We start from the raw sequence: 24,905 nt of genomic DNA on the forward strand, positions 1-24,905 counted from the left end.
CCAAATACAAATAATGTTAGTACCTGAACAAATACAGATACAAATAGTGACCCCACTCAACACCCCCATGATGTAATATGATTCGATGTTATAATGTTGATGAATGTTCTCTTTAATAGCCAGTGTGAACAAATAGAATATCTTATTCACTGGATCGATGTCAGGAGTGTACTGTCCTCTTTCCAGTATGTGTTCCCTGATGTGGAGGGGAACCGTGGTTCTCCAGGTCTACCAGGATTTCCAGGGAGACCAGGACCAGTTGGAACCCCGGGGTCAGTGGGACATGGTTTGAGGGGACTCCCAGGAAATAAGGGCAGTGTCGGAGTGCCAGGTTTGCCGGGAGACCCTGGCCTGCCTGGTGAGACAACGCATTGACTCACACACATACATACACACAAATACAACACAAGCACACATTCAGAGAGTAAAGATAAACAGATGGTGTGGTACAGAGAGAGAGACAATTCAAGTCAAGTCAATTTTATTTGTATAGCCCAATATCACAAATTACGAATGTGCCTCAGGGGGCTTTACAGCAACACAACATCCTGTCCTTAGACCCTCGCATCGGATAAGGAACAACGCCCTAAAAAAAGCACTTTGACAGGGAGAAAAAAATGGGAAGAAACTTCTGGGAGAGCAACAGAGATGGGATCTCTCTCCCAAGACAGACAGACATGCAAAGGATGTTGTGTGTACAGAATAAAACACACTTTACAGAATACAACATTGAAGGAAGATAACAGAATTATAATGGAATTATAAGATATACGAAGAATATGATGAGGAGGATGCCAAGCGGTGTCCAGATGTCACCAGAACAGCCTAAGACCTGAGCCAAGTGACCACCATCACCATGTAGACCTGGCAGGAGGACAGACTACACACACACGCAGGGGAGACTCACATCACACCATTCACATACACGGGAGAAGAGGCAAGAAAAAAACATTAAGTCACACATCAGAGTGAGAGAAAGATATTACATTGAAACAGGATAACAAAATTATGTGAATCTATAAGATATATAAAAAAAATGTGATGAGGAGGATGCCAAGCAGTGTCCAGGTGGCAACCAGCGTCACCATGGAGACCTGGGAAGAAGACAAGTGCACACAGGGAAAACTCACATCACACCATTCACACCCGCCGGACAGACAGAGCGAGAGAGAACAAGACTGAGAGACAGAAACAATTGATTGACTGCAACCATAACATGCTATGTTCTTCACGTCTCCATTTTTAATTGGCAGGCCAGAAAGGGGAGCCCAGCCACATCCATTTCGAAGGAGATACTGGACCACCTGGATATAAAGGTCTACCTGGCCCAGCCGGAAGCCCGGGTAATTTCAGCATGGAAGTATATTGGATGGATGGATGGATGGATTAGATGGATGAATGTATCCTAAACATGTGGATATTACATAACCAGGGAGTCCCACGTGTCCTGGAAAACCTGGAAATGTATAGTGCAGTTTTCCAGTCATGGAAACACCTGGAAAACGATATAATTGATCAAATGTCTTGGAAATATAATTGAGGTCATGGAAAATTGTAAAATGTTTGAAGTTTGGGTGTTGTGTTCAACAACCAATTAGATGTGACAAAGTCCTTTTAGAGACTGTTGAGGCATCCGCTGATAATTAATACTCAATAATATGACCCTCCGTGAGCAACAGCTGTCTTATATATCCAAGCAAAGGTCATGGGAAATGTCCTTGAAAAGCCTGGAAGATTATTTCCAAAAAATGTGTGGCAACCCTGAAAATAAAGGGGTCTTATATTATGATCACTAACAAACTTCATCTGCCAGGGTACCAAGGGGCTTCAGGTATCCCAGGCTTACCAGGCTCACCAGGACAGAAAGGAGAACGAGGTGATATCACCTTCCCTGGAGCTCCAGGGCTCAGAGGACAGAAAGGTGATCAGGATATAACTAAACCCTATGCAAAACAAGAAGATATTTAAGTATGTCTCCATCGTATGTGCATACAGCAGTTTTTGATAAATAAAGTTACATTTACTGCTCATACCCTAAATTGAAAGAGACCAATATTTTTTCCCTATTGTGTGGTGTGCATTGTATCATTTTAAGATCAATTATTTAGTTGTGTTTTTACTTTTACTTTGGGTTTATGACAAGAACCTCCAGAGGATAAGGAAAAGTTGCTATTACTTTTTAACCTTGTCGTTGAAGTACTGTGTGTGTGTGTGTGTGTGTGTGTGTGTGTGTGTGTGTGTGTGTGTGTGTGTGTGTGTGTGCTTGTTTGTTTGTTTCCTGCAGGTGAAAAGGGGCCGCTAGGTCCTCCAGGTCTCCCGGGTACAGGTTTTGCTGGCCGGCCAGGTGCACCCGGAGTTCCCGGCCCGCCGGGGTTAGAGGTTAGAAATGGAAAGGAAATCTGCTTTAATCTATCTAGCCATTTTTTTGTCTGTTGACTCATCTAGAATACTCCCCCCCTTTTTTCCCCGCTCTTCCGAGCTGTCCCGGTCGCTGCTCCACCCCCTCTGCCGATCCGTGAAGGGCTGCAGACTACCTCATGCCTCCTCCAATACATGTGGAGTCGCCAGCCGCTTCTTTTCACCTGACAGTGAGGACTTTCTCCAGGGGAACATAGCGCATGGGAGGATCATGCTATTCCCTCCAGTTCCCCTCCCTCCTGAACAGGCTCCCCGACCAACCAGAGGAGGCGCTTGTGCAGCGATCAGGACACACCCACATCTGGCTTCCCATCTGCAGACACGGCCAATTGTGTCTGTAGGGACACCTGACCAAGCCAGCGGTAACACAGGGATTCGAACCGGCGATCCCCGTGTTGTTAGGCAACGGAATAGATTGCTACGCTACCCAGACGTCCCCATCTAGAATACTTTTAAATGATACTAGCAGCAAGAGAATAGACTTAGCAAGAGAATAGACTTCCATCTTTCATATTGAAGTGTGTGTTGGTCGCTGTGGCAAGACATGATGATTACATCATACCCTGTTGACTCCAGATGCATGCCCAAAAGAAGAGGAACAATCCTTCTTTATTATATTGAAAAAGATGTCTCTGTCTGTAAAGGAATGTTTTGTTGTGTAGGTTGTTCACTTGTGTATGGACTGTAATTAAAAATGTGCCTCCCCAATTGAAATGTGCTTGACTGGAGCTTGACAAAGATTCCAGGTACTTCATCTTTGATCTTTGGCATTCCCTTTGCTCTCTCTGTAGTCCACAAGGCATTCAGCTGTTTCAGCACCACCGACAGCTTCCACTGTCCTTAGTAGATTATGCGGATATCTACAGTGTGGTTTCTTGGATGCTATGAGTGTAAAAAGTTGATATTTGCAACTGAGCATGCCTTCGATGTTGTTACAATGACACTAGCAAATTTCTGCAAGTGCAGAAATGTAAAGTATAGTGTATTAATAGTTGCTATGGAATAAGCATGCTTTGCCCTAAAATTTAAAGGTGGATGTAATTAAATGAGCAATGCACATTTATTTTAGGGTGATGGTGGTCAAGGGTACCCCGGCCCTGATGGGCTCCGAGGGTATCCAGGTGAAGATGGGGATCAAGGGTCTCCAGGAGACCCGGGCCCCGCTGGCAGACCAGGAGAATCAGGACTACCAGGCCTTCCTGGTTTCCCAGGAGAAAAAGGTACTCGTAAGAGGCACACGAAACGCTCACATGCACATGCACACAGGTGTGTGAGCACACTCGCATAAACTCATGTACACACAAAGAACACACATTCAGTATACAAAAAAATTTGGGCAAACGTGATCCTATGATAGATGGTTAAACAATGAAATTATCTCCAATATGTGCAAATACATATGCTGACATGTATTCACACGTTTGACTTCATAGACAATGATTTATTGCTGAATTTTGGCAGGGAGTAAAGGTTCTTTGGGACCTCCAGGATTGCCTGGTGATAAGGACTGTGATAGAGATACAATTGGACTGGAGGGACCACCAGGACCAGATGGGCATCCAGGACTTTCAGGTCTGTCTAGACTGAGGTGACAACAAGTAATGATGCAATTGTGTCATTTTTAACAATCGGTGGACAATGTGCTAGAAAGGCAGGGAGGTTCAGTCTAATTTTCCTGTGGCTCCTCACCTCAACTTTTCCTCAACTCTTCTTATAGCATACCATTGTCCATCAATCTTGCTATGCTTTTCTATGCTTTATAGTTTCCTTAACATTTTTGTCCCTTACATTAGGTCCAGGTGGAAGGCCCGGTGTGAAGGGAAATCAAGGTGTCCCAGGATTTGGCCAGCCTGGCCTAGCTGGTGAACCTGGGCTCCCTGGGGCACCTGGGCTTGTGGTGCCAGGGGTTCCTGGACCAGAGGGGATCAGGGGCAAAGATGGTGTGCCTGGTGTACAAGGTACTGAATTGTCTCTGATTACCAAGAATCTCGTCTCAAGTCGGGGTATTATGTGAAATTCTCCAACCTCACATTTACCTCGTATTGAAGCACTCTCCAACTATTTGGGTGACTGGAAATGCTATTCGGGAGACAGTCTCAGTCTCAAGACATTTTAAAGCTCTACCATGTGAAATTTGCCCTTCTATATGGAATTAATTTGTCTTATTCGATTTTTTAAATAGTACTTAATGAAATGCTATTTGTAATGGTATCTCATGACTTATACTATGTGATTGTGTCATCTGAAGGTGTGAGAGGAGATCCTGGACCAGATGGGAGACTAGGATACGGACCAGGGGGACTGCCTGGACCTCTAGGACCACCTGGATCAAGAGGTCACACAAAAATGCACAGTCACACGTTCTTATGGGTGCACACACTCAACCTCATATGTTTACAATGACGGTCACACACCAACTTCACAGAAAAATGACCACACAAGGAAAATTGAAATACAGACAAGAGAGATTGTGCCAAGACTGGAGAAAATTCTTATTTCCAATGGGTTCACTTCTATGCAAGGCAGGTCCGTGGCAATTCAGAGGTCTTCATCCCTTGTCTCAGTGTTATCAATTCATTGTTGTGTTGTGGCTCCTGACTTCCACATCACCTCAGATATATTCACAAAATTTGTGTTGGAAGTAATGGCTCTCTGCAACACTTTACAGGTGCCCAAGGCAGACATGGAGTGAAAGGTTCCAGGGGACCACCAGGTGCAAGTGGGGACCCAGGCATCAGAGGTCCTCTGGGGCCTCCAGGCTCGCTACCCCTTGAACTAGTTGGTCAAAAAGGAGACCCTGGGCTACCAGGTAAGAACAGAATGTGGACACTTGAAGATGATGGTTCCCCAATAAGGGTCCATGGTGAGATGGTTTGGCTTCAGTAAGAGCTTTGTCAAGGATGAAGCAAAATGTAGACACACAAAACATGTGTATATGATATGGCTACGGATACTTTGACTCAGTGTATACATGATGAGCCTGTTTCCTTGTTTTAAAATGAGTTTTACATTTTTCCATTGACAGGATATCTGCTCTTATCCCCAGTCATACTGTCAGTGCTGTCCAAAAGATAGTGTAAATGTGCTAATGCTAGCTAAATGTTGTTTTTTAGGTGCTCCTGGTCATGATGGTCCTCCTGGAGATTCTGGATATGTTGGACTCAAGGGAAAAATGGGGTTGTTAGGACAACCAGGAGGCCCCGGGCTAAGAGGTGTGTGTGTGTGTGTGTGTGTGAGAGAGAGAGAGAGAGAGAGAGAGATGGGGGGGGGGAGAGAGCATGAGGACTGTTAATTCTTTTTATTCATCATTTAAATGGTTAGTGAAAAATAATTCATTTGTGTGTGTGTGTGTGTGTGTGTGTGTGTGTGTGTGTGTGTGTGTGTGTGTGTGTGTGTGTGTGTGTGTGTGTGTGTGTGTGTGTGTGTGTGAGCGAGAGAGCGTGAGAAGGACTGTTAGATTATTTTTTTCATTTATCATTTAAATGGTTAGTGGAAAACAATTTATTTTTGTGAGTGTGTGTGTGTATGTGTGTGTGAACATGAGGACAGTTAGATTATTCTTTTCATTTATCATTTAAGTGGTTAGTGAAAAATAATGTATGGTGTGTGTGTGTGTATTTTTACACAGGTGATATTGGTGAGCCTGGTCATGATGTACCATTACACTCAGGAGGTCCTGGACTTGTAGGACCTCCTGGAGATCCCGGAATCAGAGGTTTTCCAGGTAAGACCCAAATGTTGGTTTAAAACCCATACAACAATTTGTAGTCAATACTTAATTATTAATCAAGTTTTTTGTAATTTAAGATCCTGAGTAGGATAACAGGTTTGGATGATGGATGGGTGAAAGATAAAAATCATACAAAACAGACTTGTAAAAACCTATTTAAGGCCAGAGCACATCAGCACCCGTATCTCATATGTTTTCATCCTTGCCACACATTTCCATATTACAGTAACCTTTTATCTTTTATACTATGCCAGGCCAAGTAGGGCTCAAAGGAGAGCCAGGTCTCTCTGGAGGCCAAGGTCCAAATGGTAGCCCTGGTCCACGTGGCTACAAGGGAGAGAAAGGAAATTCAGACTGCGATGGATATGGACCCCCTGGACCACGCGGACAAAAGGTCCTGATGATTGAGCATTTGATTGTTTTAATAACAGACACAGCAACTGAACTTTATTTATCAGATCACACATGACTGCAACAGTGATGGTGATTTCCCTTTCTTTATCTAAATCTCTCTCCACCCCTCTTCTTCTTCACATTTTTCTTCCTTTCCTTAGGGTGAACCAGGATCAAGCAGTAAAGGGTTTAAGGGTCAGAAAGGAGAACGTGGTTTTATAGGTCTCCCAGGTGTTTCGGGAAGTCCTGGCACCAAAGGAGACCCAGGACCTGGACATAATGGTTTTTCTATTTTACATATATATAAATATAAAAATGCACGAAAAAGTAATCAAAGTGTATAGATTTTTAAGTATAATTTTTGATCACCCTCTCTTGCATCTCTGGTCTAGGCCTCCCAGGGAATCCAGGCCCTCAGGGTTCAAATGGACCCCCAGGACACAGAGGACCTCCAGGACCAAATGGTCTTCCAGGTACACTCAGTGGAAATCTTAAAAAGAAATGTGAACACTAAGGTGTTCGGGTGGCATGGTGGTTTATTCCATTGCCTATCAACATGGGATCGCCAGTTTGAATCCCCGTGTTACCTCCGGCTTGGTCGGGCGTCCCTACAGACACAACTGGCCGTGTCTGCGGGTGGAAAGCCAGATGTGGGTGTGTCCTGGTCACTGCACTAGCGCCTCTTCTGGTCAGTCGGGGCACCTGTTCAGGGGGAGAGGGGGAACTGGGGGGAATAGCGTGATCCTCCCACGTGCTACCTCCCCCTGGCGAAACGCCTCACTGTCAGGTGAAAAGAAGCGGCTGGCGACTCCACATGTATTGGAGGAAGCATGTGGTAGTCTGCAGCCCTCCCCGGATTGGCAGAGGGAGTGGAGCAGCAACCGGGACGAAGAGTCGGGTAATTGGCCGGGTACAATTGGGGAGAAAAAGGGGGGGAAATCCAAAAAAAAATGTGGACACTATCCCATACCACTGAAGACAATCTAACTCATAGTCTATCAAAACTCATTGTATTATGTCAAAAGATGATGGAAATGTCTAAAAGAATAAAAAAAAATACTCACTAGTGGAGGCCTTTGCAAATCGGAATGTTTCGAACTTTAGGATATATTTTACGAAGCGCTCCCTTCCGGCACCCTCACCATCTAAACCCCGGAGCACTCAGTTGGGGGAATCAGGAGGGATGGGGGAATGTCAAGAACACACCACAATGCACCATGTACAGTTGGAGCACATCAGTTATGCATGCGGGAAGGCTAACAAAATTAAGACCCTATCCCTTAAACAACCCAAAGGTCATATAACCCCAGTCATTTATCAAAAGGCTGTCCATTTGAAACAGTGCCACTAATTAAGCAACAGGGTGCACACAATAACCTGTCAGGCACCGTGAAGAGACACTCACAGAAGCAATACTGAATTCATGTCAAGTATTCACTGCATAATGATAAGGTCGAAGCCATCACGGGTACAGTTAAGAAAAATAAGGAAAGAAGAGGCATTTGAATTTTGCATTCACTAACTGGAACATATGTTCCTGCTACATTCATTTTTTTTAAATTTAGGTTAAGTTGTTTATTTATTGTTTATTTATCTATATTATATTTATTTTATTTATTTACTGGGTCCTGGGTTCAAACCCCAGGATAGTCCAACCTTGGGGGGTCATCCCGGGTCATCCTCTGTGTGGAGTCTGCATGTTCTCCCCGTGTCTGCGTGGGTTTCCTCCAACAGTCCAAAGACATGTAGGTCAGGTGAATCGGCCATACTAAATTGTCCCTAGGTGTGAATGTGTGCATGTGTGTGTGTCATCCCTGTGATGGACTAGCAGCCTGTCCAGGGTGTCTCTCTGCCTGCTGCTCAATGACTGCTGGGATAGGCTCCAGCATCCCCGCAACTCTGAGAGCAGGATAAGTGGTTTGGATAATGGATTGGATAATGGATATTTATTTGTTGTTTATTAATAGCTTAGTCGGCAATCCATTAGTAGCAATGCTCTATTGGACCACTTCATGATCTCACTTCGGGCAGATTCTCAATAAAGCACTACAACTGGATATGCTGTAGAACATAACCTTATACCCTCATCTCCAGCCAGCAGTGGTATACTTTATGAGACAAGGACCCTGTGAAAACCTACTACCTGCATTTTATTTCAACCTCACTTTCATATCTTATCCACCTCCCTGCCTCAGGTAACCGAGGCCCACATGGTTCTGCTGGTGCTCCGGGTCCTAAGGGCAACCAGGGCCTGGATGGAATCCCTGGACCAGCGGGACAGAAGGGGGAGACTGGTAAGACACATCGTCTCGTATAACTCTGCTGTCCTCATTCAGGAGACCCATATAAGAAATTTGATAATGTTGTTGTCGTTTTTTTTCTATCAGTGTGTGTATCATTGTTCATGACACCAGCATAGTCAAAGCCATAGCCACAACTCACCTCTACTTCCTGCCACTCCTCTATGCAGTCTCAGCAGGAGGAGTCCCTGGCAGGCGTGGTATCGATGGTCAGCCAGGTGAGTCTCATGTTCATGAGTGTGTGTGTGTGGGGGGGGGGGACGCTAGTGTTATTGTAAAAAATTAAAGAATCTATTTTCTGGGGCATCCGGGTGGCATGGCAGTCTATTCCGTTGCCTATCAACACGGGGATCGCCGGTTGGAATCCTCGTGTTACCTCCGGCTTGGTCGGGCATCCCTACAGACACAATTGTCCGTGTCTGCGGGTGGGAAGCCGGATGTGAGTTTGTGCCCTGGTCGCTGCACTAGCGCCTCCTCTGATCAGTTGGGGCGCCTGTTCAGGGGGCCTGGGGGGAATAGTGTGATCCTCCCACGCGCTACATCCCCCTGGCGAAACTCCTCACTGTCAGGTGAAAAGAAGCAGCTGGTGAGTCCACATGTATCGGAGGAGGCATGTGGTAGTCTGCAGCCCTCCCCGGATCTGCAGAGGGGAGTGGAGCAGAGACCGGGACTGCTCGGAAGAGTGGGGTAATTGGCCGGATACAATTAGGGAGGAAAATGGAGAGGGGAAAAAATAATTTATTTTCTTTAATTAACATTATAAACCTCATTGGTAAGAAAATTGGCCGGATCTATTTTTTTCTGCATCCGCACTGCTACTCTGTCTCAGCCTCTGCCTCATATTCTATCACCTGGTGTTATTGCCCAGGCAGTTTCATTTGAGGTAGGATTTCACAGAAATGCCATCAGCTTGTTTTTACGGATTGTTGGTTAGCTAAAACATGATTCAGATGAGCTAACCCAGCTCTGTTGGACCAGTGCAAAGGCATCTATTTCACAATGTCATTACTTTTTTCTTTTTTTTTTAATTTTATATAAATTTATTTCTGATTTTTCCCTTTTTTCTCCCAATTTAGTGGCCAATTGATCCCTATTTTAGTTCAAACACCCACCCTCGTACTGGATGCGTTTGCCAACCGCATCTCTCCGGCCGGCAGTCTCGAAGGAGACGCCTCCCCACTTTCGTGACGAGGCGAATCCAGGCCGAACCACTGCTTTTTCCGACACACACAGAGACGCATTTATGTGACGAACACAAGCCGACTCCGCCCCCCTCCCGAAGACAGCGTCGCCAATTATTGCTGCTTCGTCGAGTCTGGCCATAGTTGGATCTGATGAGACCGGGGTGCGAACCCCGGTCCCCAGTGGGCAGCTGCATCGACACAAAGCCAATACTTAGACCGCTACACCACTGCGGACCCTCACAATGTCATTACTAAGCATCCATCAGGATATTATGTAAATGATATGTAATGTTAGCTTCTCATTTGAAAATGTGCTATCAGTACCACAACCAGTACAAACTTTAAAGCAGTTATCCTGCATGGTTCTGTTCACAACAACAGGGACTGCCCATTGTACGGACGGCCCATTATTCTGAAACCGCAATAGTCTGGAAAATGTCCCATTGGACCGAAAGCCCATTTATCCAACAGCCCATAATCCCGAAAATAAAAGCCCACTGCTCCGAAGGCCAGTTGTGCCAAAAATACACAAAAGTACACACTCTCCCTGGAGTCTGTTGCTTTTAACATCTTAGTGTATGTTGACGTGCAAACACAAAGATACTGTTTACCACTAATTCACGTGAATAGGAGGTGTAACATTAAAAGCACTTGTGAGGGGGGTGTCCTGGTGGCGTGGCGGTCTATTCCGTTACCTGCCAACATGGGGATTGCCAGTTTGAATCCCCGTGTTACCTCTGGCTTGGTCGGGCATCCCTACAGACACAGTTGGCCGTGTCTGTGGGTGGGAAGTTGAATGTGGGTATGTGTCCTGGTTGCTGCACTAGCGCCTCCTCTGGTCGGTCGGGATGCCTGTTTGGGGGGGGGGGGGGGCTGGAGGAATAGCATGATGCTCCCATGTGTTAGTTCCCCCTGGCGAAACTCCTCACTGTCAGGTGAAAAGAAGCGGCTGGCGACTCCACATGTTTCGGAGGAGGCATGTGGTAGTCTGCAGCCCTCCCTGGATTGGCACAGGGGGTGGAGCAGCGACCGGGATGGCTCTGAAAAGTGGGGTAATTGGCCGGGTACAACTGGGGAGAAAAGGGGGGGGATTGTGAGACTGTCATCTCTACTTCACCAGAAATATCAACTTTCTTGTATTTATCTCTCTCCGGTTCAGATCAATGATTCTCAACGACACTGGACAGTAGTGATGCACGGGTCAGGGTTTTTTACTACCCGCACCCACCTGACCCTTTTTGCGAGCCAATCTGCACCGTCTGACCTGTTAAAATATGCGTAAATTAACCACCCGACCCTCAAACCTCCAAATTTAGCCTAGGCTACAGCAAAGTGAGCAGTGTTGCACTATTTTATTTTTGGGCCGTTTGACCAGCTTAATACACTGATGCAAGGCATAGCCTATTGGGTCTGAACCTGATAGCATCTGGGGCTAGGCTACTAAATAAACAGAAGAATTGTTCCAATTTCTCTCACTCACACACACACACACACACACACACCGTGTCACCATGGTATCAAGCATCTTCTTTCTGACCAAAAAAAAGAGCAAACAAAAACTATGGATACCACTTAAGGAAAAAGTTGTAGGCGAAGCCTCAACACTCTAAAACACATGCATTAACCAAAACCACAATTGTAAATTGATGATAAAGCTGCTTGCGTGTGTGTATGTGTGTATGTTTGAGAGAGGGAGCGTGACAGAGAGAGGGGACGAGAAGGTGGACTGGTAATGCACAGCCTAGCCTATTGCACACAATGTTTCTGTAAATTATTTAGAACTTACTGGGAGTGCTGCTTTGTCACTTTTTGACCCGGCCGCCCAACCCCAAGATATTTTCCAGTAAGCTTACCCACATAACCCACGGAACCCGCGGGTTATGTGGGTCGACCTGCGCATCACTACCAGTCAGGTGTTACACTGAAATCTGCGATCCGTCAGATTATGTGACCATGCTTTTAAAACACACTATTTCAGACTCGATATGGCAGTCACATCGATGTGCTTAAATTTAGGCATAAAATTAGGTATGGTTAAGATCAGACATTCTGTTCCAGTGGCGGCTGGTGCTAAAAATTTCTGGGGGGGGGGGCACAATTTACCTTGTCGCAGCACACCTGACAGCTGCTTTAATGTCCACACAGTCACAGAGTTACTAAGTAGGACAATGTAGCCTATAGATTTGATCAGGGTTCGTAGACAGTGGATGATTGACGGTCGAGACGAGGCGTGGTGGTGGGTGTGAACATGATTGACAGCCACGAGAATTGTCCAATCTCATTAGATCAAAAAACATTAAAATAATACCAATTCACTGCCAATAAAAGTGGGAGTGTCTGGGGCACACAGAACTGCACCTCACGGAAAACCTGAAGAAACCAATAAGACAGCAGCCTCAGGTCACCTGCTCGCCACATGTTTGAGGGCTTACATGAGGTATGGTTTGGCCGGCGCCCCTCACCCAGGAAGTATATGTATTCAGACAGAAATCAACCAAACACCATTTGGAACCAATATTTAATGGCAGCTGACAGGCGCTCACAGACTGAAAAACACTTTTATTTCATAGTTATTTGCATTATACAACGAAATTATATTTAACGTGTTTAAGTAGATTTTCATCTCTTGATCTTTGAAGGGGGTGGCACCCCAGCGCCCTGTACTGGCCAGCCGCCACTGCATACGGTTAATTTTTGATGTGGGGTTGGCACGGTTAAGATTTGGATTAGCATCTGGGGGCCGGCCGAAATAACACATTAAGGGCAGGGTCACGTAATCTGACGGGTCTCAGCTTTTGGTATAACACCAGCAGTCACTGAACTAACAACTCCAGGGAGAGTGTGTGTTTTCAGAACAACGGGCCTTCAGAGCAACAGGCTTTTGCTTTCGGGATAACGGGGTGTTGGACAAATGACCTTTCGGTCCAATGGGACATTTTTCCGACTATTTGTTTTTTTCAGAATGGGCCATTGGAACAATGGCATGGCACCACAACAACATCACACAACAGTTGTGCTTTCCATCAACTATGTGTCCTTGTTTGCTGACATTACCAATCACAAAAAGTTTACACTTACACCTTACTAAATGACACTTCTTTAGTGACACTGGTTGCTGTTGTGTTTCCATAGGTTCAGTCGGAGACCCTGGTCCTCCTGGGAGGTCTGTCCTAGGAAATGCTGGATTGATAGGAGACAGAGGACCACCGGGTTTACCGGGACCCCCTGGTCCAAAGGGACAACCAGGAACCGCGGAATATGTGGATACTGGGCCCAAAGGAGACCGTGGTCTACCTGGAAATCCTGGCAGCCCTGGTAGGGGTTCATCACTTGTGGCTTTAAGGGTCTAATGCACCATTGTTCTGTTTTAATGATGGTAATTCAGACTCTGACCCTCCACCTTGACCCAGAGTTTTTCTTTCCCTCTTGTTTATCATCTCATTTTGTTAAAATTACAATCCTAAAGATTTGCATGCAAACAACTGTCTTTTGTGACGTTTTCTATCACTGGTATGTTTAGGACAGTGGATAACCCACAATTATGCAGATCATGGATGCTTTTGTTGTTGCTCGTTTCGGTGGTTATGATCGGGTCAGGCTTTCCTCAGAAAGGTTATACTTTCCATGGTGTTTTATGTCCTCAGCATAGCAGCCGTGCACGAATGAAAAAGGTCAGTGGTGCCAAATTTGAAGAGAAAGCAAAGTTGTTAAGATTAACAAGCGGATAGAGTAAACCAAGCTTGAAAAACACCATGTTTTATTTAGTTGGTGGTAGGAAAGATTATGACATAATGGGCCATTTTTTCGTGTACATCACTTGCGTAGACCTTTGCATAACCTTATTTTCTTTTTTTCTCTTTTACAACATTTTTATTGGGATTTTCATAGTACTGTACAGTACAGAAAACACAAACCCATATCAGAAAACAAAAATAAATAAATAAACAAACAAACAAATTAGCAACAAAGGACAAAAAAGAAACAGGGCATATTTAAAGAAATTAATGAATTACACTGCTGCATCACCAGCACAACACATCTCAGCACAAGCACACAATGAGAGAGGTGGATGGCACACTGTGTTTTGTTGTCGATCAGGTTCAGCGTCGTACTGAGCAAAGGGATCCAGAAATGGCTGCCATATATCAGAAAATTTATTAAGATTAACCATCATGGGGTATCCAGGTAGTGTAGCAGTCTATTCTGTTGCCTACCAACACAGGGATCGCTGGATCGAATCCCCGCGTTACCTCTGGCTTGGTTGGGCGTCTCTACAGACACAATTGGCCGTGTCTGCGGGTGGGAAGCCGGATATGGGTATGTGTCCTGGTCGCTGCACTAGCGCCTCCTCTGGTTGGTTGGAGTGCCTGTTTGGGGGGGAGGGGAGGGGAACTGGGGGGAATAGTGTGATACTCCCACGCGCTACGTCCCCCTGGTGAAACCCCTCACTGTCAGATGAAAAGAAGCGGCTGGTGACTCCGCATGTATCGGAGGAGGCATGTGGTAGGCTGCAGCCCTCCCAGGATTGGCAGAGGGGGTTCAGCAGTGACCGGGATGGCTGGGACAAGTGGGGTAATTGGCCGGATACAACTGAAGAGAAGGGGACCCCCCCCCAAAAAAAAAACAAGACATGCTTGTTAGGGTTAATACTCCTGTCTGTGCAGGGTTAATACTCCTGTCTGTGCCCCTGAGCAAGGCATGGAAAGAAGAACTGGAGTTGGTCCCCGAGCGCTGCAGCTGCCCACTGCTCCTATACAATAGGATGGGTTATATGCAGAGAACACATTCATTGTAATCTGTACAATGATGAAATAAAGTGGCTTTCTTCTTCTTCTTTCTTTTGATATATAGAGGCTCGGCCATTTAGTGTGGTCATAGTACGTACGGCAGACGGCAGGTCCCGAAACTGGAATCTACCCATAACGATTAGTTTTTTGCCATAAGTTGCCTGGTCTTCAGCTGATAAGTTGTTAAGATAATTAGAGATCACTTACTTTTTTGCAATTTATCAGCATAGGAAACATAGCAGTCTGTCTTAAACTAAAAGTCATTTTGTACCATTGACAGTAATCGATTTTCTGCAATCAGTTTTTGCATATGCACAGAATTTATGTAAATAATGGATCCCATTTTGTATCGATCTCTGGGGTCTTGATTTCTCAGAGCCACTGCAATTAACACATCCATAGGCATCAGAGAGGTAAACAGAAACATGATCTTCAGTGTTGTTAAACTGTTCATTCTCACAACATATACAGTTCACCAGTTGGCTGATACTGATCTTGTATCAGACCCACCATGACGGTCAAAATAGCAGCTTCTGTCTTCTCTGTGGGCAGGCCTGCCAGGTTTACGAGGTCCCCCCGGGCCCGATGTGTCGGGTTTAAAAGGAGACAGGGGCGACCCTGGTCCAAATGGGATTCAAGGCTATTTTGGACCCCCTGGAAATCCAGGTCCCCCAGGACCACCTGTAAGTCACATAAATGACTATAATCATGACAACAAGAGAAATGCTTAACTAGATAACATTTACTACATATGAAGTACAAACCCCGATTCCAATGAAGTTGGGACGTTGTGTAAAACGTGAATAAAAACAGATTACAATGATTTGCAAATCCTTTTCGACCTATATTCAATTGAATAAACTACAAAGACAAGATATTTAATGTTCAAACTGATAAACTTTATTGTTTTTTGCAAATATTCACTCATTTTGAATTTGATGCCTGCAACACATTCCAAAGAAACTGGGACAGGGGCAACAAAAGACTGGGAAAGTTGAGGAATGCTCAAAAAACACCTGTTTGGAACATTCCACAGGTGAACAGGTTAACTGGAAACAGGTGAGTGTCATGATTGGGTACAAAAGGAGCATCCCCAAAAGGCTCAGTCGTTCACAAGTAAGTTCACCACTTTGTGAACAACTGCGTGAGCAAATAGTCCAACAGTTTAAGAACAACGTTTCTCAGCGTACAATTGCAAGGAATTTAGGGATTTCATCATCTACAGTCCATAATATCATCAAAAGATTCAGAGAATCCGGAGAAATCTCAGCACGTAAGCAGCAAGGCCGAAAACTAACATTGAATGCCCGTGACCTTTGATCCCTCAGGCGGCACTGCATTAAAAACCGACATCATTCTGTATAGGATATTACCACGTGGGCTCAGGAACACTTGGGAAAACCATCGTCAGTTAACACAGTTTGCCGCTACATCTACAAGTGCCAGTTAAAACTCTACCATGCAAAGCGAAAGCCATATATCAACAACACCCAGAAACGCCGCCGGCTTCTCTGAGCCCGAGCTCATCTGAGATGGACTGACGCAAAGTGGAAAAGTCTGCTGTGGTCTGACGAGTCCACATTTCAAATTGTTTTTGGAAATCATGGACGTCGTGTCCTCCGGGCTAAAGAGGAAAAGGACCATCCAGATTGTTGTCAGCACAATGTCCAAAAGCCAGCATCTGTGATGGTATGGGGTTGTGTTAGTGCCCATGGCATCATGGGTAACTTGCACATCTGTGAAGGCACCATTAAGGCTGAAAGGTCCAAAGGTTTTGGAGCAACATATGCTGCCATCCAAGCGACATCTTTTTCAGGGACGTCCCTGCTTATTTCAGCAAGACGATGCCAAGCCACATTCTGCACACGTTACAACAGCGTGGCTTCGTAGTAAAAGAGTGCGGGTACTAGACTGGCCTGCCTGCAGTCCAGACCTGTCTCCCATTGAAAATGTGTGGTGTATCATGAAGCGCAAAATACAACAACGGAGACCCCGAACTGTTGAGCAACTGAAGTCGTCCATCAAGCAAGAATGGGAAAGAATTCCACCTACAAAGCTTCAACAATTAGTGTCCTCAGTTCCCAAACGCTTATTGAGTGTTGTTAAAATGGAAGGTGGTGTAACACAGTGGTGAACATGCCCCTGTCCCAGCTTCTTTGGAACGTGTTGCAGGCATCAAATTCAAAATGAGTGATTATTTGCAAAAAAACAATAAAATTTATCAGTTTGAACATTAAATATCTTGTCTTTGTAGTGTATTCAATTGAATGTAGGTCGAAAAGTATTTGCAAATCATTGTATTCTGTTTTTATTTACGTTTTACACAATGTCCCAACTTCATTGGAATTGGGGTTTGTACATTACATTAACCAACAATGAACATGACAGCACCACCAGTCATCCATAATGACATTACTGCCCCCCCCCCCCCCCCCCGGTGTGGTGTGGTGGTCTGGGAGTCATGTTTTTACATTATCAGCATGTTTACAAGGAAAAAGGAATTACACCTGTGAATGCAGTTGATAATGCATTTGTTGTCTCTCTTCAACATATAAAGTTTTAATATTAGTGATTGAAATAGAAAGTTTATTGTCACTCTTATTAAGTTTATTACTCTTATTAAGTTTATTGCCTCTCTCGTACACGCACACACAATTCATGGGAAGAACTAGCGCAGCTTCGGGTGTGTATATATAGGGCGGCACGGTGGCACAGTGGTTAGCGCAGACGCCTCACAGCAAGGAGGTCCTGGGTTCAAGCCCTCGGGTTGTCTAACCTTGGGGGTCATCCCGGGTCGTCCGCTGTGTGGAGTTTGCATGTTCTCCCCGTGTCTGCGTGGGTTTCCTCTGGGTGCTCTAGTTTCCTCCCACAGTCCAAAGACATGTAGGTCCAGTGAGTCAGCCGCACTAAATTGTCCCTAGGTGTGAATGTGTCGTCCCTGTGATGGCCTGTCCAGGGTGTCTCCCCGCCTGCCGCCCAATGACTGCTGGGATAGGCTCCAGCATCCCTGTGACCCTGAGTGAAGATAAGCGGCTTGGATAATGAATGACTGAATGAATTGTCACTCTTACCAAAAGGATAAAATCCTCTCCAGGAGGCAGCTACAGGCCTAATGACATTATTTTACCCATGTTTAAATCTCTACAAAGACGATATCATCCAAATATCCTCCGGAAGACAACTACATCCTCTGCAATAAGAGCAACAGAGGAAAAAGACAACTCTAATGTTTTCCTCAGTTTTCTACCCATATATATATACTAGTGTAATGTGGTGTTTTCAGAAGATTAAAGGACTCAGCGATAGATCTTTGACATGTCATTGTTCTCCTATTCTTTGCTAGGGGCGAGGATCGAGGCCTGGAGACCCCGGACCAAGAGGTGACTCTGGTCCCACTGGGTACCGAGGGCAACCTGGTAATCTATCATTTCACTTCACACTATGGATTAAGTGCCACCGTCATCTTCACCCAGAGACAGAGACAGATCTGTCATCACGGAGAAGTAGTAGTCATTGATTTATGTCCCAACAGCCGAGCCAAATGCATGCGGGGAGAGAACACAACAAAGACGCTTTGTCTTTCTATCACACGCATCTCTGTCTCGCTAGAGAATGAAGATTTATTTTGGATCGTTTGTTTACTTCCAGTGTTATGGAACAAGTTATATTTGAACAGAATTTTTTCACAGTTATAGTTTGGGAAGTCAGGAACTGATTTTGTATTTTTTTTATTTTTTATTTTTATTGAATGATGTGTCAGGTGACAGGGGGGACCCAGGCTATGTTAAAGGCCCACGTGGACAACAGGGGATCAAAGGTTTCCCTGGTCCTCCAGGTGAGTTCTAAGTCTCTCTCCTGACATCTGGTGTGTGTGATTTTGTGTGTGTTTTCACCCATGTGTGTGTGTGCGCACATGCATGTTTGTGATTGTGTGACTAATAATCCCCGGACTGAGAAAGCTGTCTTCCTACTTAGTCCATCCACGGAGAGTTCGGGGTGCAGGGTCAGCTGCATTCATGGACTTGGCCAAGAGCCTAAAAAGTGCAGACAGCTTTTAAGGCCATTGGACTTATCCCATGAGGGAAATATTGAACTGAGTAATCGCTTTATTATTACAGAAGCCAGTTGCATTTGCTTAACTCTCCAGTGTCCCTGTGTTTCGATAAAGACGGTCGCTTTGTTATTCACGCACTCCACCGCTGACTATTGACGTAGCAAATTCAGGGCCACATATTACTGATGATTCTGCTCCGTCCCTGCAGGATTGAAAGGTGCAGTGGCGTATGCAGAGATCATTAGTGAACCAGGTATTCCAGGCTTACCGGGGCCCCATGGTGACCGAGGAGCCCCAGGCCACACAGGACCCTCAGGTCTCCCAGGCCGAGCAGGTACATAACCTGTCTCTTCATTTTCACTTAATGTGTCCGCCATGATTCTGGGATTGCTGCTACTTTTTAACCACCACGTATTATCATTTTTTTAAGGCATGGCTCTGGGACCAGCTTACTTTTAAATCAGCCAGCTTCGTTTAAAAATTGAAACCTCGTTTATGAATTTTGTATGTAGTAGCTAAATCTTTTTCCAAAGCACAGTGTAAAGTTTAATTGCTTTGCATGCAAATTTGATTAAAAACATATTGGATTTCTTTGCTTCATTACATTTCACATTTCATCTTTTCTTACTAGGGCGCCAAGGCTCCAGGGGAGCGCCGGGTTTCAGCCCACCTGGTGATCCTGGATTTTCTGGCCAAAAAGGAGACAAAGGACCCCCAGGACTGCCAGGTATGAGTGTGTGTGTGTGTGTGTGTGTGTGTGTGTGTGTGTGTGTGTGTGTGTGTGTGTGTGTGTGGTAATGAAAACATGATATTAGTTTGATGTAGGGCTGTCAAGAGTAATTGAGTAATTCAAAAAACTTCTCTAACTCAATTACAAAAAAACTTTGATTGCAATTTACTGCCTCCATGCTCAGCATCTTTTCATGCCTGCCTAAACATGCCTCAACATAAACATGATGACCACTCACAGGTGAACCGAATAACGTTGATCATTGCAAAACAAGGGCACATATCAAGGTCTGGGTAGATCAGATGGTAAGCGAACAATCAGCTGTCGTAGTCAACGTGCTGGATGCAGGAGAAATGGGCAGGGGTAAAGACCTGAGCGACTTTGACAGGGCCAAATTGTTACGGCCAGACGACTGGGTCAGATCATCTGACATGGCAGGGCTTGTGAGGTGCTTCTGGTCAGCAGTGGGGAGTACCTACCGACAGTGGTCCGAAGAGGGACAAACCGGAAACCGGGTGTTGGACGCCCGAGGCTCATTGATGCGTGAGGGCAACGAAGGCTATCCCATTTAGTCAAGGAAAATTTAATGATGGTTACGGGAGGCCTCGCACCCTGCTGCGTATGGGGTTGTGTAGTGCCCAAGATGACCCTGTCTACCATCGAAAGCACCTACAATGGGCACACGAGCATCGGAATTGGACCTTGGAGCAGTGGAAGAAAGTCACCTGGTCCGATGAGTCCCATTTTCTCTTAGATCATGTGGATGGCCGTGTACATGTGCACCGTTTACCTGGGGAAGTGATGGCACCAGGATGCACTGTGGGAAGAAAAGCCAGTGGAGGGAGTGAGATGCTCTGGGCAATGTTCTGCTGGGAAACCCTGAGTCCGGACATTCATGTGGACATCAACTTGATGTGTGGCGCCTACCTGAACATCGTTGCAGACCAGGTACACCCCTTGATGGTAACGGTATTCTCTGATGGCAGTGGCCTCTTTCAGCAGGATAATGCGCCCTGCCACACTGCACACATTGTTCGGGAATGGTTTGAGGAACATGGTGAAGTATTGAAGGTGTTGCCCTGGCCTCCAAATTCTCCAGATCTCAATCCGATTGAAAATCTGTGGGATGTGCTGGACCGACAAGTCCAATCCATGGCGGCTCCACCTCGCAACTTACAGGACTCAAAGGATCTACACCTTCAGGGGTCTTGGAGAGTCCATGCCTGGAGAGTCCGGCACTGTTATGGTGGCACACAGAGGACCAACAGCACAATAGGCAGGTGGTCATGATGTTTTGGCTCTCATCAGTGTATATATTTCAGAATTGGAGGGAGGAGGAACACACGCCGGTGTTGGAGAGGTGCTGACCATGATGAAAGCACAAGTGCGAAGAAAGGAAGTCACACACTCTTACACACTCTTAGCCACGATGCCAGAATAGTTTAATAAATTATCAACTTTTCAACATGACAGTCTTCTTCAGAGCAGTCCTTCAGGCGACCCTGAAGAAGACTGTGATGTTGAAACATTGGTAATTTATTAAACTATTCTTGCATCATGGATACAAGTGTGTGACTTCCTTCCCTCACACTCATCAGTGTATACAACCACGCAGGGTAGCAAAGCACTCAGTCATTACTGCTGCAGATGGTGCTGCACATTATTTGAGGCAAGAAAATATAGGGAAGCAAAGATGAACAAAGAGAAGAGACAGGAGCAAAAAACAACAACAGCAACACAAAGAGACCAAAAGTTTGGGATCACTTTCAACTAAAATGCAAAGAAAATGCAGTGGTCTGCAAGCGCTGCAAAACTTAATATGCTAATTACAACAGCACATCTCTGGTGCAACATCTCAGCAGCAACCAGGCGGCCAACAACGCTTTAATTTAATTTGACTGGCGCCTTTTTCTACACTCGAGGTCACCTTAAGTTGAAAGATGTAATTAAATGGGGGACAACATATTAACATGGACCATAATTAAAGAAGCACATCACAGCAAGGGGATATTTCACTACAGTTGGCAACTGCAATGAAATAGAAAGGAAATAATAACCCTAATCTCACATTACATTGTTGCTCTTATATAAAGCCCTTGAAAGCACTTTTATCCTATCTGATTGTCCCGATCAAGCTGATTAATTGTCAGAATAATCATCGTCTCATCTCATCTTCAGCCGCTTCTCCGGGGTCGGGTCGCGGTGGCAGCAAGCTAAGTAGGGCACTCCAAACATCCCTATCCCCAGCAACCCCCTCCAGCTCCTCCTGAGGGACCCCAAGGCGTTCCTAGGCCAGATTGGACATGTAGTCCCTCCAGCAAGTTCTGGGTCTACCCCGGGGTCTCCTCCCAGTTGGACCTGGCTGGAAAACCTCCAAAGGAAGGCGCCCAGGAGGCATCCTGATCAGATGCCCGAACCACCTCAACTGGCTCCTTTCGACGCGAAGGAGCAGCAGCTCTACTACGAGCTCTCCGGATGTCCGAGCTCCTCACCCTATCTCTAAGGCTGAGCCCAGACACCCTACGGAGGAAACTCATTTCAGCCCCTTGTATCGGCGATCTCACCCTTTTGATTACGACCCAGAGCTCATGACCATAGGTGAGGGTTGGAACGAAGATTGACTGGTAATTTGAGAGCTTCGCCTTCTGGCTCAGCTCCCTCTTCACCCCAACAGGCGGTACAACGTCTGCATTACTGCTGATGCTGCACCAATCCACCTGTCAATCTCCCGCTCCATCCTACCCTCACTCATGAACAAGACCCCAAGATACTTGAACTCCTTCACATAATAATCAAGAGATTTTTTCAATTACCGAAATAGTCATTAGTGCTGTGACAGTCCTAGTTTGATTGATGCATTTCTATTTAAATTGTTCAAATACTTTTATTTTGTGAATCATTATAGTGGCTTTTGTTCGTTAATGGCTTTTTTCCCTCCTTGGGCAGGTTCTCTGGGCAGCCCTGGACACCCGGGTCAACGAGGTTCTCGCGGTTTTCCAGGCACCAATGGTGCGAGTTTGGCTGACAGCCTGCTGATAGCCAGACACAGTCAGAGCATCCGTGTACCTGACTGCCCTCAAGGCATGACCCTCATCTACTCTGGTTACTCCCTCCTCTTCATCAACGGCAATGAAAGGGCTCATGGGCAGGACCTCGGTAAGAGTTCAGAAAATACACCGTGTAGACTTTGTTCACTCGCACGTCCGTTTCAAATGTGAGACGGCCCACAGCAGAGGCCAGTTTTCTTTCAGAATCTTTTTTTTTATACGTTATAAGGCATTGTTTGAGATTGATTGGATGACTCTGTGTTTACCAGGCACCATGGGCAGCTGTCTCCCTCGTTTCTCCACCATGCCTTTCCTGTTCTGCGACACGGACAACACTTGCCGCTATGCCTCCCGCAATGACTACTCATATTGGTTGTCAACAGACAAGCAGATGCCTCCCAGCATGGTGGCCATTACAGGGCCCGAGCTGGCAAGCTACATTAGCAGGTATGATAGCAAGACCTGCAACCGCACCCACAGATATGTATCGACACCAATATGAACACAAAAGCATGCACATGTACACACACACACACACACACAGTTAACCCATTTCAGTCAGCATGTAATCACATTTAAGTATCGATGTAGACATCTCTTTTATAGTCCAATGTGTGTGTGTGTGTGTGTGTGTGTGTGTGTGTGTGTGCTTTCATTTGCATTCTCTGTGGTTTAGGTGTTCGGTGTGTGAGAGTACCTCCAATGCCATCGCCATACATAGTCAGACCACCCAGATCCCCGAATGTCCTCGAGGCTGGGAGTCCCTCTGGACAGGATATTCTTTTGTCATGGTAAAGAACTTCTTCCTCTCTATGTTATCTGGGGACTACAGCGCTAAACAGACAATGGCCGAATCTGAATGACTCATCCACATAAAACCCTCACGTTTTGTCTTCAACTCTCTTTATCCTATTCACTTTTCCAAAATGGTCGCCATCTTCCCCCCCCCCTCACATTTCCTCTCCACCCCCTACTATATCAACCTGCTCTCTCATCCGCTCCGTACCCTAACTCTTCTCCATCTGTTTCCTTCTTTGGCCTCTTTTCCCACCCCGTAAACCTATAATCTCTTAATCCTGCTTCCCCCTTTTTAGCAAACCGGTGCAGGGGCAGAGGGCTCCTCCCAGCCGCTGGTGTCTCCCGGCTCCTGCCTGGAAAACTTCCGACGAGTGCCCTTCATCGAGTGTCACGGCAAGGGAACCTGCAACTACTACCCCGACTCCTATAGCTACTGGCTGGCCTCCCTCGACCCCAACCGCATGTTCAGGTGAGTTATTGCCCTTTTCTGTCTACGCAGAAGAGGTTCTTTCACCAAATTTGCATCACATCGATCTCTACAGCCATTAAAGGCATTGAGAGGGCAACCATGTTTTTTGTTAATTAATTAATGTTATCACAGTTTTAATTGTCAGCTTTGCAAGTATGATTTATTACTATACTCTGGCCATTTTCTGTGTGTGTGTGTGTTTGTGTGTGTGTGTGTGCGTGTGTGTACGTGCGTGTGCGTGTGCGTGCGGCCCTGCCCAACAGTAAACCTGTTCCCCAGACAGTGAAGGGACCTCGTCTACAGAGCGTCATCAGCCGCTGCCAGGTCTGCAGGAAACCATGGCAACCTGTCCAGTCAGGTGGAAGATAACTGTAAGTTCCCCTCTGCGGAGTAACACCAGCGTCCTCATCCGCAGGGGGCGCAGTGGCGGAGACTGCCCAGCGTGGCACGGACATATGAGGTCAATTGGGAACGTTCAAAAGTTTCCCGCCGCGATTTTCACCGTCAACTTTCTTGTTGCTCGCGGAACAGTTTGAAATCAGCACGCAGTCGCAGTCACGTGACATCCTGTGCCACACGTCGGACAGGAAGTCATGTGACTGTAAAGCCCCTCTGGCGCCGAACTGTGATTTAGTGTTGCTCAAATAGACTCGACTAGACTTAAATTCGCATTGATTTGTCTTCGAACCTCAAGCGTTTGTGTCCATTGTGGGGTCGTGTCATGACTGAACTGTAGTCAGTATTCAAAGTAATGGCCAGGGGATATGTTCAAGACTATGAATTTGACATTTTTGTCTCAAGTGTGAGGAAGACCACCATGATGTGCGTGTCCTGTGAATATTTGAACATTCACATTTCACAAAATCAGTGTTTATATAAGCTAGCTTTGAATTTAAAAAAAAACTTTTGCATATTTTTTTTATTTTTTAATTTGAATATTTTTTTTGCATAAAAAAAGAATCTTTGCATATTCACAAAATAGACATTGGCTATTT

The 24,905-nt window shown here is 45.6% G+C and overlaps 1 protein-coding gene across 1 annotated transcript in view; it reads left to right on the top strand.

The window, feature by feature from the left end:
* The window catches only part of LOC130124461 (collagen alpha-1(IV) chain-like), a 43,117-nt gene extending 18,671 nt beyond the window's left edge, over positions 1-24,446 (top strand). Inside the window, exons 20-45 of the mRNA XM_056293915.1 lie at positions 187-358; positions 1,254-1,343; positions 1,814-1,921; positions 2,285-2,379; positions 3,488-3,638; positions 3,880-3,990; positions 4,212-4,376; positions 4,667-4,753; positions 5,087-5,227; positions 5,532-5,630; positions 6,403-6,542; positions 6,703-6,823; positions 6,934-7,014; positions 8,737-8,835; positions 9,012-9,059; positions 13,158-13,340; positions 15,365-15,495; positions 18,156-18,228; positions 18,573-18,647; positions 19,075-19,200; positions 19,498-19,593; positions 22,543-22,752; positions 22,913-23,090; positions 23,320-23,434; positions 23,738-23,910; positions 24,174-24,446. Coding sequence (XP_056149890.1) covers positions 187-358; positions 1,254-1,343; positions 1,814-1,921; positions 2,285-2,379; positions 3,488-3,638; positions 3,880-3,990; positions 4,212-4,376; positions 4,667-4,753; positions 5,087-5,227; positions 5,532-5,630; positions 6,403-6,542; positions 6,703-6,823; positions 6,934-7,014; positions 8,737-8,835; positions 9,012-9,059; positions 13,158-13,340; positions 15,365-15,495; positions 18,156-18,228; positions 18,573-18,647; positions 19,075-19,200; positions 19,498-19,593; positions 22,543-22,752; positions 22,913-23,090; positions 23,320-23,434; positions 23,738-23,910; positions 24,174-24,279 — 3,174 coding nt within the window. The 3' untranslated portion in view covers positions 24,280-24,446. The remainder of the gene's footprint in view (positions 1-186; positions 359-1,253; positions 1,344-1,813; positions 1,922-2,284; positions 2,380-3,487; positions 3,639-3,879; positions 3,991-4,211; positions 4,377-4,666; positions 4,754-5,086; positions 5,228-5,531; positions 5,631-6,402; positions 6,543-6,702; positions 6,824-6,933; positions 7,015-8,736; positions 8,836-9,011; positions 9,060-13,157; positions 13,341-15,364; positions 15,496-18,155; positions 18,229-18,572; positions 18,648-19,074; positions 19,201-19,497; positions 19,594-22,542; positions 22,753-22,912; positions 23,091-23,319; positions 23,435-23,737; positions 23,911-24,173) is intronic.
* The last annotated feature ends 459 nt before the right edge of the window (positions 24,447-24,905 follow it).

Source organism: Lampris incognitus, chromosome 14 (assembly GCF_029633865.1).
Source record: "Lampris incognitus isolate fLamInc1 chromosome 14, fLamInc1.hap2, whole genome shotgun sequence".
Taxonomy (NCBI): Eukaryota; Metazoa; Chordata; class Actinopteri; order Lampriformes; family Lampridae; genus Lampris; species Lampris incognitus.